The sequence below is a fragment of the Diabrotica undecimpunctata genome, chromosome 2 (genome assembly GCF_040954645.1).
Source record: "Diabrotica undecimpunctata isolate CICGRU chromosome 2, icDiaUnde3, whole genome shotgun sequence".
Taxonomy (NCBI): Eukaryota; Metazoa; Arthropoda; class Insecta; order Coleoptera; family Chrysomelidae; genus Diabrotica; species Diabrotica undecimpunctata.
In genome coordinates, this window is record NC_092804.1 from 15996884 (window position 1) to 16016523 (window position 19640).

At 32.8% G+C, this 19640-nt stretch overlaps 1 protein-coding gene across 2 annotated transcripts in view; it reads right to left on the reverse strand.

Moving 5' to 3' along the window:
* Positions 1-19640, reverse strand: part of mgl (low-density lipoprotein receptor-related protein megalin) — a 452951-nt gene that overhangs the window by 107747 nt on the left and 325564 nt on the right. For both annotated transcript variants that reach the window (XM_072522342.1, XM_072522341.1), the window contains exon 2: positions 2771-2899. In XM_072522342.1, coding sequence (XP_072378443.1) covers positions 2771-2899 — 129 coding nt within the window. The remainder of the gene's footprint in view (positions 1-2770; positions 2900-19640) is intronic.

Consider the following 19640-nt stretch of genomic DNA (forward strand, 5'->3'; position numbering starts at 1 on the left):
TCTTACCTCCACTATTAATCAAGTTAAGGAAGTTTGTGATACTATACTATCTAAAATTAAAAGAAGGTTTTGCTTACAGGACATTTGGAAGTAGCAAAATTATTTTCAGTGGAAAATTTTGAAACATAAAGGCCAAATTTTTCTACATTTGCATTGGAATCAGCAATTGGCAATTATCCTTTTTATAATAAAATCATATGAAGGACTTTTATTTATAGACGCTCCGATTTAGACGAACTTTCCGGAGCAGTCCAATTACCTAAATTTTTGACTGAAAATAATTTGCAAGAACATTTTCCTGAAATAATTTTGATTGTTCATGTACTTATTACGATGCCAATGACAACCGCAGAAGCAGAATGATGTTTCTCTACATTGAAACGTATCAAAACTTTCCGTAGGGGTACTATGGCCCAGAAAAGACTAACTTTACTCGTAAAGTTAGTCGTTGAAGTCAATTGAAAAAAAAAATGATTTAAGAAATTCCGAATTTTAATGAATTGGTTATTGAAGAATTTATCTCAAAAAAAAAGAAAATAATTTTACGTTAATAAAATACATTATTTATTGTATAATATAGATAATATATATAATAGAATAGAATATATATAATAGAATCAGTACAGAACTGTTCCAGGCGATCCCAGTCAAACAAGCGGGTTTTCGACCAGAACGAAGCTGTGCAGACCAGGTAATGTCACTCACCACCTACATCGAAGCGGGTTTCCAAAGAAGACTTAAAACTTCAGCGGCATTTATTGATCTCTCGGCAGCTTACGATACAGTATGGAGAGAGGGCCTTATATACAAAATTCTCCGTGCAATCCCCTGTAAACCAATAGCACGCCTAATAGATAGCATGCTCAACGACCGAATGTTTCAAGTAGTGATGGGCACAGATATAAGCCTAACAAAGAAACTTAAGAATGGCCTACCACAGGGGTCAGTGCTCTCTCCACTACTATTTAGCTTATACCTAGCAGATATGCCGGAAACACAGTCAAGAAAGTTCGGATACGCCGATGACTGGGCCCTCGCTACACGATGCAGAATACTAGAAACGTCTGAAGAAGTTCTGACGGCAGACTTATATACATTGGGCAAATATTTTCGAAAGTGGCGACTTCAACCAAATGCATCCAAAACAGAAGTTAGTTGCTTTCACCTGAACAATAAACTTGCTGGAAAGGAACTCAACATACGGTTTGAAAATACCACACTTACCCACAACAAAACACCGAAGTACCTGGGCGTAACACTAGACAGAACGCTATCATTTAAAGAGCATTTAACAAAAACTGCCCAAAAGTTGAGTACAAGAAATAACATTATACAGAAGCTCTGCGGTACCACCTGGGGAGCATCGGTTTCCACTCTCCGCTCTACTGCCTTAGCCCTTGTTTTCTCGACCGCTGAATATTGTGCTCCAGTCTGGCTACACAGTCCACACGTAAAAAAGGTCGACAATCAGCTGCACAGCACTATGAGGATGATAGCTGGTACAATTAAATCAACTCCCACCCAATGGCTTCCAGTATTAAGTCACATCCCACCTCCACATTTACGACGAGTCGACGCACTTACACGTGAATACAAAAAGATCATGAACAATATAAACCTGCCGATCCACCAAGATACCGAGGATGCACGAAATACCCGTCTCCGTTCTAGAAAACCACCAATGAAAACGGCAAGAATGATACATGAGGAGTTTAACATCACGAATGCATGGTCCCAAGAATGGAACGAATGGCAAAATAACATGCCCTGCATTACCCACAAGCCACCAGGTTTTGATCTTCCACGCAAAACATGGTCCACTCTAAATAGGATCTGAACCAGACATGGCAGATGTGCATACATGCTACATAAATGGGGAAAGAACCCGTCTCCTCAATGTGACTGTGGGGAGAACCAAACCATCGACCACATTATTCAAGAGTGTCCCTCAAGATCCTACAATGGTAGCCCTGAAGACTTCCTGTTTGCAACTTCAGAGTCAATTGATTATATAAATACACTTGATGTTTGTTTGTAACTATTTAAAGTTTGTCAAATACCTATATTACTAGTGTTTGTGTATTTGTTTTAAATGTGTTGTAATTGCCATACGATAAATAAATAAATATTATTTATTGTAATTTCTGAATAAGGTGCTTTAATTTTTACAATTTGACGATACTCAAAATAATTTTTGCTTACAGAAATAAAGCTTAAGCAGAGGCCTACGGTGTTATTTATTTTTATATCTTATATGTAATATGTGTGTACTCCTAATACTTTAAACTAGACGCCGCCACTGTTTTATAGAAAAATGTGGACGAAGCTTTAGAATTAACTTATGTTTTTAGATAATGAATTCATTAATGTTTTACTTTTTGAACATCCGACCGTTAGCGTAAGTAATTACAAAAACATTAAGTGTTTGAGTATTTTATCCAGTAGGGTATACAGAACTAATGTTTGAAATCTAGTCAAAATGAGAGAGTACGTTTGCTACATAGCAACTCGAAAACAGAAACGAAAATTCCTGAAAAGCTGCTGAAATATACACATAAAAAGCACAAATAAAAAAGTGATAAAACAACTTTGGGCAATTTGAATTTTTTTATCAAACAGAAAGAAAGAATTACAAAATATATACATAAATTCACATACTTTAAAAATACAAATGCTACGATTAAATATTCAAACATTTCTCTTTACACCCAACTTTTCTTTGTTGTGTTAAAGTTTCCAACAGTAAATAAAAAAAATTTAATCAACTTACGACATGTTTGCCGTTCGTCTGCTCCATTTTCACAATCCGCCTGGTAATTGCAAACCCACAGGGATGGAATACACTTCCCTTCAGGACATCGAAACGTGCCGAAAGGGCATATGATGCTGCTCGGAATACCTGCAAAAGGAATCCTTTTTGAATTTATGATTCGGCACAATGTTTCGAATAATATGCAACGTAAGGAAGTAGAGTGATTTTATATAAAGTCTTTGCAGATACTCGTAAAAGCACCCGGCGAGGAGTGTTTTAAATATATATATATATATATATATATATATATATATATATATATATATATATATATATATATATATATATATATAAATGCATTGTAAGATACACTGATCTAAAAAAATTATAATTATTTCACATGTTTTTATTACTAACATATTAAGACCGAATCTTTTATCTCATTACAGTTTAACAGATCTATCTAACGAATCACTGGGGATAACACACGAGCGTCACTGAGCCGTAAGTTCACATTTCTTAGCGTACTACTTATTCATCGGCCACGGAGATCCGCTCGTGAATTTCATTTTGAAGTTACAATCCGGAAATCGTACCAATCCCCCAAGATCTTATTAGACATAATACAATCATTGTCACACAATATCAATAAATTTTTAAAAAATACACTACACATTCAGGAAAAAGGGTACGAAATACATTTCAATTCTCACAATATTTTGGTTTTGATGTAGCTACTTTATTTACAAATGTGCCACAAGACAAAACTTATAGTTGTTCCAGTATCTTGATTCCAGCCCCATACTTCAAAGTAATAGAAAAAATACTGTATAAATCAAAACAAATTCTGGGCCATACTATCCTCTTACTATTTTTTTGGATTAGATCCATCACAGTTTCTATAAATGAATCTGATTGGCCACACCAAATAGCCAAGAAAAAACTCAACTGCCTCGAAAAATAATTACTCCAGCCAAAATGAATACACAGATCAATTATACAAGGGCTTAATCAAAAGCTATTTGTTCGTAGGAGACTTAATCTTATGTTCACTCTACGGAAACCATCCTCTCCGTCGACTTCGGGGAATGTCTTCGCCTCGCGAGACCGCCTCTAAATGATTTAAGTCTCGTTCACCCTGCGACAGCTAGTTTTTGATTGACTCTTTCTCTAGTTGTATCCAAAAAACTACAAATAAGTGGTACAAAATCGAAAACCAAGCGATAATGAACTCAATATACGTCGGAATTAGATGATGTTTTTTCAAAAAAAGAGACCGATTCGAACTTTAAGGGTAAAAGGGACTTTATCTAAATGGATCTTTTTTATCTGAGAAAGATTTTTCGCAGATAAAAATGGTTGCTATCGAATTATACGCTAGCAATTTATGTCTGGGTATATATACAGGGTACCCACAAATTTCTAAAAAATATTTGAGTAAATGGAAACAAAGAAAATTAATTTATGTTACAAAAACTACAATACATAATAAAACAAAAAAGATCAACATATTTATTAACCAATCTTGCTTAATTTTGTCAACTAAAATTAATTAACGAATGTACATCCAGCCAATAAATGCTTAGTGTTAAAGATAAATTGAAAATTTTAAATATAAATAAAAATTTACAAATAATTTTTTTAGGTTGTGTTAATTATGAAAATTTTGAGTAATTGACGTAAGGACGAACTTTATAAAATGAATATAACCGATCCCGGGTCGACAGTTTTAATCCAAGACCCGAATACAAAAATCCGGATTGCCAAGTCCAAAATTGTATACCTACAGCTACAGGGTAATTACGAGGTAATTGTAATTCTCTGATCCCTCCGCTCCGACACCTAGATTCCTAGATAAAAAACGAGAAAACCATTTAGTAACACATAATAACGCAAGGGATATATAACTCCGTCCGTCCGATTTTTGTTTTGCTTACGTACACCTGGTTCATTTCTTATAACATAAACCCGATAAAAATACACTGACCATTATAAGGCGGTGCATTTGTATCGGTTTTTAATAAATTAAAAATAAAAGCGCATTTATTTAAAAAGATAAAACAAAATATATACTTTTATTGAAAATAAAAAATAATTAATAATAAAATAAGAAATAATTCTTTATACCCTACAGAAATGATTCAAATATTTGACCTTCTGCGGCTGAACAGTATCCCAATCTGTCATGAAAATTTCTGTGAATAGATATAAGAGTTTCTGCTGTAATAGGATTGGCGACTTCTCTTATTCGGTTTCTTAATTCATCCAAATTTTGGGCTCTAGCCCGTAGGATAATCGTAGATGATGCTTTCTAAATGTCCCAAAAAAAGAAGTCCATGGTGTAAGAACTGGAGATCGCGCAGGCCACTTAATATCGCATGTTTCACTGATAACTCGATTAGGGAAAGTATTTTTTAAGTACCCCTAATTTTTCGAGCGTTGTGAACTGAACAGCCGTCTTGATGGAACCAAACATTCCCCAGATTTACATCAGGATGATTGAGAATAGCGGGAAGAACATGATTCTTTAACAAATCGAGGTGTACTCTACTATTCAAGTTGCCCTCAATAAAAATTGAACCTATTATGTGGTCTCCTAAAATGCCAGTTCAGACCTTAACTTTTTAAGGACGTTGAGTTCGGTAAACAACACTTCTGTGCTGGTTTTCGCGCGCCCAATACCTCGTAATGGAAGGATTGTATCTCCTTACTAACGAAACAGAAGATATATCAGTAAATAAAATGTTTGTAATGAAATTGGGTTCATCATTAGCCTTCATTATTAGAATTTCACAAAACTCCATTCTTCGAAAGTAGTCGTCTGTATAAAGCTGCTGCGTTTTCGAATATTTAAAATTCTTGTAACCGTGCTTTCTCCACACTTTTGTTACAGTAACATTGCTTACATCTAACTCCCTAGCAACGCTTCTACTCAAACGTGTTGAATCACCTCGATTGTTGCACAAATTTGTGTATCCCTGTATTCTCTATCCTCAAATTTTTCTGGTGACACTTTTTGAGTGTGACATTTTCTGCAATTTTTGAGGCAATAAAAACTCTCAAAATTTCTAACAATATTATGAATTGACTGTACTCAAGGAATTGGTCTCCCCTCAAAAAACACAGAAAATAAATCTACACATTGTTGTCCAGAATTACTACCATAAAACCATTTTATTATTTGGACCTTTCCTGCGGGCGTATAAACAGACATGATGTTTACAATGACAAATTATTGGCGACGGGGCAACGGAGGTTCTTGGAAAGTCCACGGCGCACAGTGTTGCCATTTATAGTGTGTATATCTAATTTAAAACTTAACGCACTGTATATTATTGACTCATGTTTAAGTAATCATCTATTGTTAAATTAACTTATTCTTTTAAAATAAGTATTTGCTGATAATTTCAATGCCCCAGGCAGAAAACTTTTCACTTTATCCTCGTATACAAATTAATTCTATTAGCATACATTAAAAAGCATACATTATAGTAGTAATATTTAGTGAAATTTTTTTTGCGTCAACTATATGAAAAGTTCATCCATAAACAAATTCAGCGAGTATGATGTGCATTATTGTGTAACTCTATTACTTTGTGCTAAAGTTTTGCATTCGGTAGAAAAACAACTTCAGAATCTGCTACGAACTATACTTTCAAAAGCTGAAAAAGCAATCAAGAAATTCCCTGGAGAAGTTAAAATCATCAGCCGTAATGCCATGTATATTAATGTACTCTTGAACAACTACCGCTTGAATGCAATAGGGAATAACTTCTCGAAATATAAAATTTACGTGCTTCAATTTGTGAAACATATAAAAGTTAAATTAGTCTGAAATCTTAACTTATCTCCAAATAAATTTATATTCAAATAAAAATATATACGAGTAATATATTTTATTAAGGCTCCTTTTTATAACGCCACTGATTTATTCTAGAGAAAGGGGAAATATTAGATTTTCTTGTAAAGAGAAGAACTATTGTAAATATTTAGAGGTTAAATATTGACTGAAAGATCATATCATTATTATCTTGTCTTTATTCTCATATGGGGTGGGCTTTCTTATTATATTTCTTCACTGCTATATTGGGTCATGTCTAATCAACCCCATCAGATATTTTTGATCCTCCTTAATTAGTCCCACACCTAGACTACTATCACATCGGAAAAAGCATTCTTAATACTGTTTGATTTATAAAATTCATTTATATGTGTTGGATCAACAGGTGAAAATATTGTTTCAACAAAATATTTCCTATAATGGCATTTCATACTTTGTCATATTTTGAAAGGAGCGATTTATTCTTCGTCGTCACTTTTCATCTCACAATTGGAATAAGTTGAAAAATTATTCATTTGCCACAATGCTTTAAATGTTTTTTCGATCAAACCTACTTGAAGTTGAAACCAATCATAGAAAATAGTTTAACCCATCCAACTGTGTAAACTGTTCTCCGAACTTACCAATACCTGAACTATTTGCTCTGAGTTTGACCTACTCACGAATCTCATGGCGAAACTTGAATTCATCGAACAATCCAATGCAAGCTTTAAATTCTGGATATCCATTAAGTTTTTCTCCATTTCAACGGATTTCGTCATTATTATGGAACAAATTAGAATTATTTATGGGAAAAATTTAAGATATTCTAGCAAGCTGTTATATAATTAAAGTCAATTTTTAATTGCACGTAAATTATTCTGTTATGCAGCAGTACGTAAATTATTCTGTAAAAGGGCTGTCAGCAGCCCTTAAGTATACATATAGATGAAAAAAAGATAATATTAAACTTTAACAAATATGCCCATCAAACTAGATATTCAAGGAATAATGCAATTTTACCTAAATATAATACATAAATCTATATTCCAGAGATATGTTGGTTACATAGGGCCCAAATTTTCAATTGTCTATCAGATAATTTAAAACAAATTAGAAATTATAAAAAACATAGATACAAATATGAAATTAAACAATGAATTAAAAACAAAACAACGCAATTCTATGAAGAACTGATTAATGGACAATAGTAATAAATAATAAATATCTAAATAGACTTTGATTACCAACTATAACATTTCTTCTTCACAGTTGTGTCACATGCTATATTAAAATTAAAATTAATGTATTTTTGTAAGTACGCATATGTTACTTACTATGTATATTTATACAATAATTGTTAAATATTTCTTTGTTAGAATATATATTTTTAAGTCTCACGCACAAAGGGTGCTACTTTTATAGTAGCTCTACTTCAGTTAGTTTTTATTTTTATTTAATATGCTTTTTGTTTCTTGTTATCTATTAAAACTAAAAAAACATTAAAAAAAGGGGCAAAAATGGAGAAATTGACGTCCCTGAGAACTATAGGCCTGTCGTAGGTCTGTAAATAGTATAAAAGGTAATGGCTTTGCAATTCACAAGCTTTTTCGAAAGTAACAATTATTTTTCAGGATCACAGTTTGGTTTTCAGCAAGGAAAGGAGCACAACTCTTAGCATTCTTGACTAGTGTCCCGCATCTTGGAATCCTTTCATAGAACGCAATTCAACACTGTTGTGTTTTGTGACTTGAGTAAGGCATTTGATTGTATGGACCATGGGAGACTCCAAAAACTACAGAGGTATAACTTTTGTCCACAGAGTGTCAAGTTGATCCAATCATACCTCGAGAACAGGGTACAATCTGTGTTGGTGTCTGAGATGTTGTCAGGTTAGAGTGTTGTTAATATTGGTGTTCCTCAGGGCTCCGTCCTTAGACCCATACTATTTCTAATATATATTAATGATCTTACAAGGATTGAATCAAACGCTACCTGCATGACACTCTTTGCTGATGACACCACAGTCTTCTTCTCAGCTGACACACTTGAGAACTCCCTTAGACGTTCCAGAGCTGCACTGTCGGATACTAAAGAGTGGTTCTGTGTTAACAGGCTCCTGTTTAATGAAGTAAAGACCAGCAGGGCTGTTTTTGCTCTGAGGGACACTCAGGCTGAAAACGCAAATGTGACAAGTGTGAAATTCCTTGGAGTACACCTAGACCCCAAGCTTCAATGGGGTCAACATATTGACTATCTGAGCGAAAATCTATCAAAGAACTTATATGTGCTCAGAAATCTAGCATCGTACGTTTGACACAAGGTCTTACAAAAAGCTTATTATGCCTTTTTTCACTCTCATCTGACATATGCAATATTGGTTTGGGGGCATTCGGCGGGAATGCTGAGAGTCTTTGGTTTGCAACGTAAGGCTATAAGAGTTCTTGCAGGCCTTGGGCTTAGGGACGATTGCAGATTGGTCTATGAGACTCTGAGAATTCTTACTGTGCCCTCCTTGTATATATATGAGAACCTTATGTTTGTTAAGAGAAGCGGGGGGCACTTTGGGACCCATGAAGAGGTGCACGATCATAACACTAGACACAGATGTGATCTCGTTCCAGCCTACTGGAGGCTAAATAGGTGTCAAACTGAATCAGGATATTGGTCAATTAAATTTTATAACAAATTACCTGATAACGCAAAGGATCTTCCCAAACCTCAGTTTAAAAATAAAATTAAGGAAATTTTCATAAAAAATGTATTTGATAGTAATGAGGAATATCTTAAATTTCAATTTTAAACTATTATAATTGTAGTCGAATATAAATTTTTATTTTATTTATTTTGTTTTGAAACTAGTGGGTGTTAAACAGTAACGTTAATCGAAGTTCTACTATATTGAGAATAAAAACTAAAACACGGCATAGTACGCAATGAAAGCGTTTATTCAAAATAATTTGAGCGCTTTTTTGATGACAATGAAATTCGTCTTTTGTCTACATTTTTCAAAACCCATGCAAATGTTGATGCCTTCCAGCGTTAAGTTCTTTTCAGTCTTTTGTTGTACGAGAATGGATGATTACAATAATGCCCATGCTACAATTACCTAGACACATATACAGATAATCATGGATTCCTCTCGATATGCAAATTACTAACTACCATGCTTGACGCCTATACACATCAACCCTATTCAATTACCGTCAATTGAAACAGACAATTGCGGATGGCGATCGGTGGATATGCGTGTTCATGTGGTTAAAAAAATTTATTAACTTCGGTTAAAATGGATACGAGTAATGAACAGCTTGTAAAAAGCTCGAATCGGTGTTTAGTGTTTTCAATTGTCTTTTGTTTCCTTATATCTTTTTTAGTTAGTATTATCTCCCATCATTATCTTGAAAATATATTAGGTAAGTGCCCTAGTAGTCGGCACGGGTCCAGTTATTAGCATTTCGAACGTTTTTGCTGTTTTATAAGGAAAGGAGGAAATCGGGAGGAGTAATCAGGACGCTATATTTGATAGATGTCATTCATTCTTTTTTGAGGACAATGTAAATATTGGTTTTGTATTTGTATATGTTTTGTATTTGAATAATTTTATTTAGATTTCCTAAGAATAATAACAGGTAATTACTATTGCTTTGTAATTATCATTACTTATTACATAATAGTATTGGTTTGGCTTTCGAACAGTAAGCCGACGCCGACGTGTCTATCCGAGCTATAAAAAGTAAACTTTAGTCTGCCAAGGGATAGTTCAAAATGAAAACATTAAATTTGGTGTCAGTGCTATTTCTTTTATTGAAAGACGCAAGTCTCCGAAGGCTCAGGTCAAAAAATCAACAGATGGTGGCCGGGTGTCAGCGCGCTCGAAGACAACAATACGAATATAGTATTTTTAGGAAATAAAAATTAATAGAGGGTTTTATACACGAGAATATTAAGAGCGTACGCGCAAAATTTCGGGCAAATGTTTTTTAAACGTATTCATTTTTTTCGAATCCTGAAAAAACTAATAAGTATTTTTGAAAAATTTAAACGCAGAATTAAAGACCACATTATTACTGAGGGCCAAAAGTCCCCGAAAACTTCTATAATGTTTATTTTAATAAGTTGCAGAGGTGAAAAAAAAGAGAAAATTTAGTGTGATTTTTAATTTCAAATATCTCATTCAAAAAAACTTTTTTTTTATTCTATGGGACTTTCGGCCCTAGGTAATAATGTAATCTTTCATTCTGTGGTTAAATTTTTCAAAAATATTTGTTAGTTTTCTCAGGATTCCAAAAAAAATGTTAAAAAGCATTGGCCCGAAATTTTGCGCCTACGCTCTTAAACGAAACAAAAAAATTACTAAAATGCTCAAACTAAAAATTGTTGGAAACATAATTAGACCGATAATTGGGAAAATCTTAAAATTACAATAGAACAAGACTTCAAAATTGCAAAAACATGGTTGCAAATAAACAAACTTACATGAAAAAACTAAATAGATACTCATCTACTTTTTGCTATATACAAAAGTTGTCTGCCAATTTTTAATTCGTTAAATATAAATAAAAAAGATCAAATATATGGATCGAAGTACATAAAATATTTAGGAGTTTTAAATGGGAATTACAAATAAAAAATATTAAAACTTTATTTGTTGCATATCTCAATATTTAGTGACATTTTTGTGACTTAGTGAGGAGAAAACTGTAAATTTATTAAGATTAGATATTGACAAAAGTCAAATATTTCATTATTTACAATATACTTAGAATATACTAATACTCTTATAGTTGTAAGTAATAAAGTATTATTTATAAATACAGAAAAAGTTCTTTGTTTAAAATTTGTTCTGTTAAAAATTTGTAGTGCCAAAGTGTGGATAGAAGCTTGCAGACGAGAAGATTTGTTATTCAAAATGGATTCACTTTATAATAATTATAGGATTTGTGAACTGCATTTTGAAGATAATGTTGTTGTAAAAGGAAATAGAAGAAAAACATTGGCGCATGACGCAGTATCTTCAATGATCTCTGAATTAAAAATCACACTAAATTTTCTCTTTTTTTTTCACCACTGTAACTTATTAAAATAAACATTATAGAAGTTTTCAGGGACTTTCGGCCCTCAGTAATAATGTAGTCTTTCATTCTGCGTTTAAATTTTTCAAAAATACTTATTAGTTTTTTCAGGATTCGAAAAAAATGAATGAATTTAAAAAACATTGGCCCGAAATTTTGCGCCTACGCTCTTAAGAATTTATATTGTGTGATATGCCCACTGACTATTAATTTTCTGGTTGTTAGCTGTTTTCGGTTGTTCTCTGAATATATTGAGTTCCAGTGTCAGTTGGTTTCTTGTCGTATTTGTGAATAGTGCATAAAATTCTGAACATGAGTTACGTTTCATTTATATCTAGCCGAAAGCAACTGAGTGAAGATGAATTTTTACGTTTACTTGAAAGTGATGATCCAGAGCTCGATATCAATGAGGATACAGCAAGTGATTTAAAAGATGAAGATAATGTAACAGAGGTAGAAGAAGAAAATGACCTTATTATTGATCAAAGCATAGAGCAAAATGAACCAACAGTTATTAACTCCGAAGGCTCCGATATATGTATCTAAAAATGGAACTGAGTGGTCAAGGTTGTCAAAAAACACAAAAGTGAAACGCGCAAAGGCCAATATTCGTAGACATGCTCTAGAACTTACAAATAACATGATGATATATTAAGTAGGTATCAAAAACGCTTTCCTTCCGTTTTTTTTCAGACGAAATTCTAAACATAATTGTCATGGAAACTAATCGGAAGGCTCAATCGTATTACGATAAGTGGAACAGTGAAAACCCAAATAACACTAAAGTGTATGTTTGCATTAATTCTGTAGAGATTTAAGACTATATTGGAGTATTGCTTATACTTGGAGCTTTTCATGGATCGAAAAGGGCGATAGATATGCTTTGGTGTGACGATATTGCTTACTGCCGTCCCATAATACTAGCTGCTATGTCTAGAGATAGGTTCAAACAAATAACTTCATTTATACGTTTTGACAATTTTGAAACCAGATAAGAACGAAACTCAGTAGATAAACTGGCCCCAATAAGAGATGTATGTGATATTTTTAATTCTAAATGTAAGAAATTAGTTAACCCAGGCGACGATCTATGTGTAGATGAGCAACTCGTGCCTTTTAGAGGTAAAGCATCGTTCCGAATTTATATGAAGAGCATACCTGACAAGTATGGATTAAAGATATGGGCCCTTGTGGACTGCACTACTTCTTTTATTGTAAACATGCAAATTTATTTGGTAAGTTTTTGAATTGCCAATAAAAAAAAACAAGCAAATTTTTAAATCTATTAATTTTTAGAAAAACAAGGTCCTAAGGCGAAAAAAGCTCAAGGCCAAAGAGTTATCCTAGACTTGATAGACCATTTGGAAGGAGGGTTTGGAATAACAACTGAAAATTTTTTTACGAGTTTACAACTTGCGGATAAGTTATGGGAGAAGAATATGTGGAACTCATCGAAGAAATAAAACGTTTATTTCAAGGGAGCTTCTACCAGCATCATTTAAAACAGATTATTCAAGTATGTTTGCTTTTAGAAAACATCGAACGTTAGTCTCTTATGTTCCAAAACCAAGAACTGTAGTCATCTTACTTTCAAGTGAGCATGTTGACGACAAAGTGGCTGGTGAAGAACACTCCTATAAACCTGAAAGTATTCTACATTACAACAAAACAAAAGGAGCCGTCGATACAGCCGATAAGTTAGCTAAATAATATATGGTACAAAGAAAAACAAACCGTTGGCCTATGGCTGTAATCTCTCATTTTATTGATGTCGCAGGTATAAATTCCTATAAATTGTGGCTACTAAAATATCCTGATTGGAAAAAGCATAATATGAGTAAGCGTAAAATATATATTTTGGCACTGGGCAAGGAACTTATAAAGGAATATGTTTTCAGACCTTATAACAGTAAGCACATCGAAAAGAATAAAAAGCGTCATATGGCAGATGTATTCCCAGAACTTTTGAATATTACTGAGCCCAGAGTGGAATAAACAAAAAATACAATAGGGCGGTGCCATGTGTGTTGTAGAGGCAAAGACAGAAAAACTAGTAAAATATGTGTAAAATGTAACAGTTTTGTATGTCTAGAACACGCAAAATCAGAGATAGTTTGTGTGCATTGTACAAATAGTACGTAGTTGTTATTTAGTCTGTTAGCGTCAGCAGTACAATGTATTTTGTAGTAATGTGTATGCTTTGGCCTAATAACTGTCCAATACTATAAAAATAATGTGTTACTGGTACAGTTTTTTTTAGCATAGTTCATCAATTTAGGAATGGGGTCAGTTCAGACCCCGGCCCGTGTTTTGTGTAATATTTTGAGGCCCGTCCAATGAACGTTAAATCGTTAAAACCATAATTGTCGCAGCTGAAGAGAGAGTTACGTCGTCGTAAAACATTTTGAAAAAAACTAAAAGATATTTTTCCAAGAATCGATGCAAAGTGCACTTTTAAATCGACCGTGTCATGCAGCTTTTACCGACCGGCCTTGCTGCTTCTTGCCGATCGACATAATGTGAACTCACCTTAAGACTTACCGAGCGTCATAAGAAAAGCGCAGTGTAGAAGGAAGAACAATACATGACTGCATATTTAAAAGAGTGCTTTGAATTAACAGTAGATAAGATAAATACTGTTATTATGATGGAAAACTTTTAAAGAAGATGTAACACTAATAGAAAGTTTTGTTTAATGTCTAGAACCCCTACTTCGTTGTATAATTGTCAAGTTCGCCCAAGAATAACTGTACGTATTCGTAATTAGGTATGAGCAAAACAAACCTGTTTTACAACACAAGTTTACGAAGGAATAAATTTGCGGTTAGCTGTCGGAAATGTTGCAATGCACAAGTTAAATGCTTTTCATTCCGAAAGTTATACACCGGCCCCCATGTGTAACGACCAGGGACGCGTCGTTAGAGTAATCAATGTCACTCGAGTGTTGCCTTTAGAATGAAGTCTACGGTTGACATTGAATAAGTAGATGTAAATTCTTAATGGAGCTTTTTTAAACAACAAAAAAAATAAAAAATAGATTTTAACAGCAAGTAGTAATTTAAAATTTGTTTTCTAAAGAAAATTTTTTGTCTTGAATCAATTTACAGGACAACTGTTTATCAGGTTGTCTATCAATTTGACTATTTCAGGGTAAACTTCGTCAGATCCAGAGCACTTGTTGGTTTTTAACTGTTTAATGCCATATTGCACCTTAAAATTTGTGGGTTTTCATTAGAATTATCCATTTTTTTCATCCCGGAACAGCGGAATTTTCATTATATAATTTTTTTTCTTGTTATAAGGTGGAATGCTCGAATAAATGAACTTTGAAAAATTAAAGGCAAATATCGAGAACAATTTTAATAATCAAATCTTGCCCAAGTACTTTCGCTTTCTACAGCATCATCAGGGACATCTGAAATAAGCCAAGAAACGTTTTTTTTTAATGAAGAAAATCTATTAACTTCGATAAAAAACTCGAAGTTAATGGATGATAAAAGTTTTTTGTGATTAACGTTTTAGACTTACTTCGTCAAATTTGGGCTATCCAGCAAGCGCAGAATGTAATAAACATGAAATTAAACATAAATTGTACATAACACTACACTAAAACAAGGAGAAAAAGTTTAAAATTATTTAAAAAGTATTCTACGCTACATTCTTGCCGGCAACAGGAGAGAGAATGGTATTTAACGGAAATGTTAAGGTGACATGTGACATATGACAGCTTTGGTGGGCAGTCACAATCATGGATATGTGATCTTCACATAGGTCCAACTAACACTACTATAGAAAATCAGCTTATGAAATATGACATATAGAATATTTTAATTTAACTAGATTGCATATTCCAGATCTCACACTTACACCTGTCTGTATTAATAAGGTTGTTAGTTTGAGAGCAAATGAAGTGAACATAAAGTGTGAACGAAAGAAATAGACTAAACAATCTATTGGACAGTGGGTGGTTGACTACAATAAAATGGTCTACCAGGCACTATCAATACTGTAAAAAAGAGAAGAAATCTGACCATGAAATTGAAATACTAAAAATTAAAACAAAATTGAAAGCAATGTATAAATGGGGTATAATTCAAGTAGTTCAGTTAAACCCCCAGTCAATGGGAGAACTATAAAACTAATATGTAAAAGCTTTACTAAAGACCAACTGACAAACAGTGGGAAATGTTGAAATATACAACCGGGGAAATGGTATATCTAAATTACGCAGAGGTATGGAGAGTGTAATTAACGCCAACTATAGATCAATTGAACCTGAGCAAGCTAGTTTTGTAAATTGTTGAATAATACAATAGTAATGTAGATCAAAGTATGAAACTAATAAATTCTTAATGGGTATACTCAGTGCAATAAGTCTAAACAGCCGAGCTGGGTCCACTACGAGGTGAAGCTGCAATAAAGTTTTTAAAAATAGGTTTAGACTTAGTACAATTTAAATTAATTTGAGTATTAAGACAATGAGAGTTTCCATTTGTTTCTTTTGTGATCTCCAAATCTTCCAATAAAGGTAAATATAGTCTTCAAGACTATATTTACTTCTCTAATATAGTCTTGAAGAAATCACTTTTATATAAGTTCAGAGAAAAGTAAAGTAAGAAAATCAGTTACCTGTTGTACCTTTTTTAATCATTAAAATATGTTTAAACTGTTTCAAACTAACTAACATCGCATAAGCAATGCGATAATTGTATTTTTAATCCAACATTATCAAATTATGATTATTATAATGTTTTTTTTGCAAATTACCCTCAAAACTCCTAAAGGATTAAAACAGAACAAAATTTGAAGGCAGGCATAAACCTCACTAACAAACAGTGAGAGTTTTATTTTAAAGCTTACCAACAACAATTAAGCTTACATGTTAAATCTCTTTGAGTTCATAATAACGACGGGGAGACTTTACGAAAGCCCTAAATTTACTCTGAAAATAACTTTTATTCACGAAAATATGTATTATACAGACTCTGTCATAATCTCGAAAGAATACGACAATATACCTACGTATTATTAAAAAACAAAATAAATTGTTAGGCATTTAATTTAAGTTAAAAACCGGAAACATTTGAGAATAAACTAACTACATAGAAGTTTGTGAAAAAAGGAAAATATATAAAGCAAAATAATATGGTTTTGTGGGATTAAGCCACAATTATTGGCTGTGATTGTGATGATAATCACATTTTTAAATAACTAATATTTGACGTTTCGATTTCTAATTACTAATCCGGAAATCGTTCGCAAAAACGGTTTTGTAAAAATTCTTAAAAAATGTTTAACCAAAGTTGTTGTTAATTGTTATGTCATTTTAAAATTGACATTTTGAATGGAAAAAGCCTACTCGAGAGATTTAACATAAGAGCAAAAGAATTTAATATGACTATCTCAACTCAGAAAACCAAAACAATAGTACTTTAATAACACATGGCGAAACGAGATATTAACACTGAGATGAAGTCCAGAATTTATAAAGCCAGTATAAAACCAACAAGGACGTATGCATTATAAACAAGACCCACAATTAAAATACAAAGGCGAGGGGTTGGAGACGACTTAAATAGGAACCCACATTTTATTGCAGATTTGGATTCGTTATACAAAAAATAAGTAACTTATATTTGGTATATTTTTTCAAATTGTTGATATATGGCGCTATTATTGGAACAACGATTTATCCTGATACCCTAGGAAGATTATGAAAACTGAATGAAAAAGACAGAAAAGATTCGATTTCACGTTCAAAGCGTCTATGTATCTATTGATACGTATTTCGACTTAATAAGTCTCATCAGAATAGTTATTCATAGCCGTTCTTAACGTGAAAAATAATCTCTGTCTTATTAGGAAGCAACAATAAAATGGCTTCGTTATGGACGCAATAGCGACATCTGATAGAAAAATCGGTAAGATAGTTTCGAAACAAATTCAGATTTCTGCTTTAATCTGGAGCCTTCTAAAAATTGCAAGGCATGACCAGACGATGATAAAAATGTTAAAAGATTCCCCATGTCTCTTTTAACATCTTTATCATCGTCTGGTCATGCCTTGCAATTTTTAGAAGGCTCCAGATTAAAGCAGAAATCTGAATTTGTTTCGAAACTATCTTACCGATTATGAAAACTATTTAATGAAGTAAAGGCCTGTAGACCCGTAGAAAAGCGGAAAAGTGGTAAATCTTGGCTTCTGATAAGAGACTTCATATTTACGAACACTGATCTTGCTTTGGGATACAAGGAATAGTGATGCGCAACTTATAGCCTCCCCTATCCAAATGTCAACCTCACCTCTCACCTGCCCGCATGATGATCTTTATTATGGTCATCCGGTGCATCCTGCTAGATAACTGGCTGACGTATTCATATGTCTAGTGGACTTTGAGAAAGCCTTAGACAAAATACAATACAGAAGTAAAATGGACTGTGAGGATCGCCAATGTACCTAAAGATACGTCACATGAAGAAGAAGAAGAAGACTGACTACCATGTACTTTGTTGTCTTACAATCAGTAAATTGGAAAAATTTTGCCTTATTTTCCTTTGTGCCTAGTTTTTTTATTCATATTTTCAGCTCTATTGTATATTATTTAAGGTTTCTCGGAGTTGTGCCCATTTGAAAGTTATAAAATTGGCGTTTCTCAGAATATAAGAGTGTAGGAAAATATAGAAATTATGCCGCAACAAATTTTTTGAAAATTGAAAATAATATTAAAAAAATATAATACTGAAATTATAGATGTATCAGACGATTGAATAGAAGGTAATATTTTGCAATGTTAATGCATGTTCAATATATTTTCCAATTCATATCAATTTATTTCTATTCGTCGAGAATTTTTTGTATTCTTTTTGCGCAATCTTCTCAGAGCAAACTATTCCCTTTAGTTATTCAGAGAACTTCCTAATTACCCCATCGACTTACCAATTGAATTATTTCAATGAATGCTTCGGTTTCTTGGTGCAAAGTTTTAAAACTGAAACGGTAATTATAAGTAAATGGCTAAATTAATTCGAGCTCTATTCATTGCCTTAGTTGCTCTTCAATCGATAACGACAAGTCGCTATCGTGGATTCAATGGTGCGGAGCGGATATTATGGAAAGGAGTGATCAAAATGTGGTTGAAAGATTACGTGACTAGTGCGGGAAAAGATATACATATGAGCTCTTATGATCTCATGGAAGCGAACAAGTTAATGTTAATACAGCTGTATAGAACAAGGTAAAATACGTCTATAATACGTATTTTATAATAATAATAATATCTGGTAAAATAAAACAGTTATATCTTGCTTTTGGTTTTGTAATAAACGGTTTATTTATTCATAATGTAACGTAAATTACACCTGGATGGGGAGAACTGAGGCCTAGAAATTGGGTATTACTGCGGGTAACCACAGTTTTTCAATTCTTGGAGCTATTGTCCTCGATATACCCATATAGCTACTGATATTTGCATTTTTTTAGAAGCAAAAAATATTAATGTTAAAAATAACTGTTGGACTGATGTAACTCCTTCTCCACTAAAAATATGTGCCGATTAGAGTATTTTCTTTATATACATACGAACATTAATGTTGATTGATTTGACTTTTTATTTAATTTTATTTGATTTTTTATCCACCAATGTTAATGTGATGAATGAACTTTTCTTAATGATATTACTTATCTCTTTTTATAAAGTTTTATTAAAGGTTCGATCTGTTCAAAAAAAGACATAACTTTATCTTTGTTCAAAGGAAAGCTTTCAAAGAAATATAAATCATTATATTATTCTAAATAATTTATTCTTTCTTTGTAAACTTCTGAGTGGCGTACACATATAAATTAAGTTTTGGATTAATTCGAACTTGAAGAAGTTATCAGCATCATTTTAAATTTGAAAAAACAACATTTTAAACAAACTTAAAACAAAGAAGACTGTCAAAATTTTGAGGTTATAATGTATGGTTGACAGATTTCTGCCGTTTAAGTTAAAGTT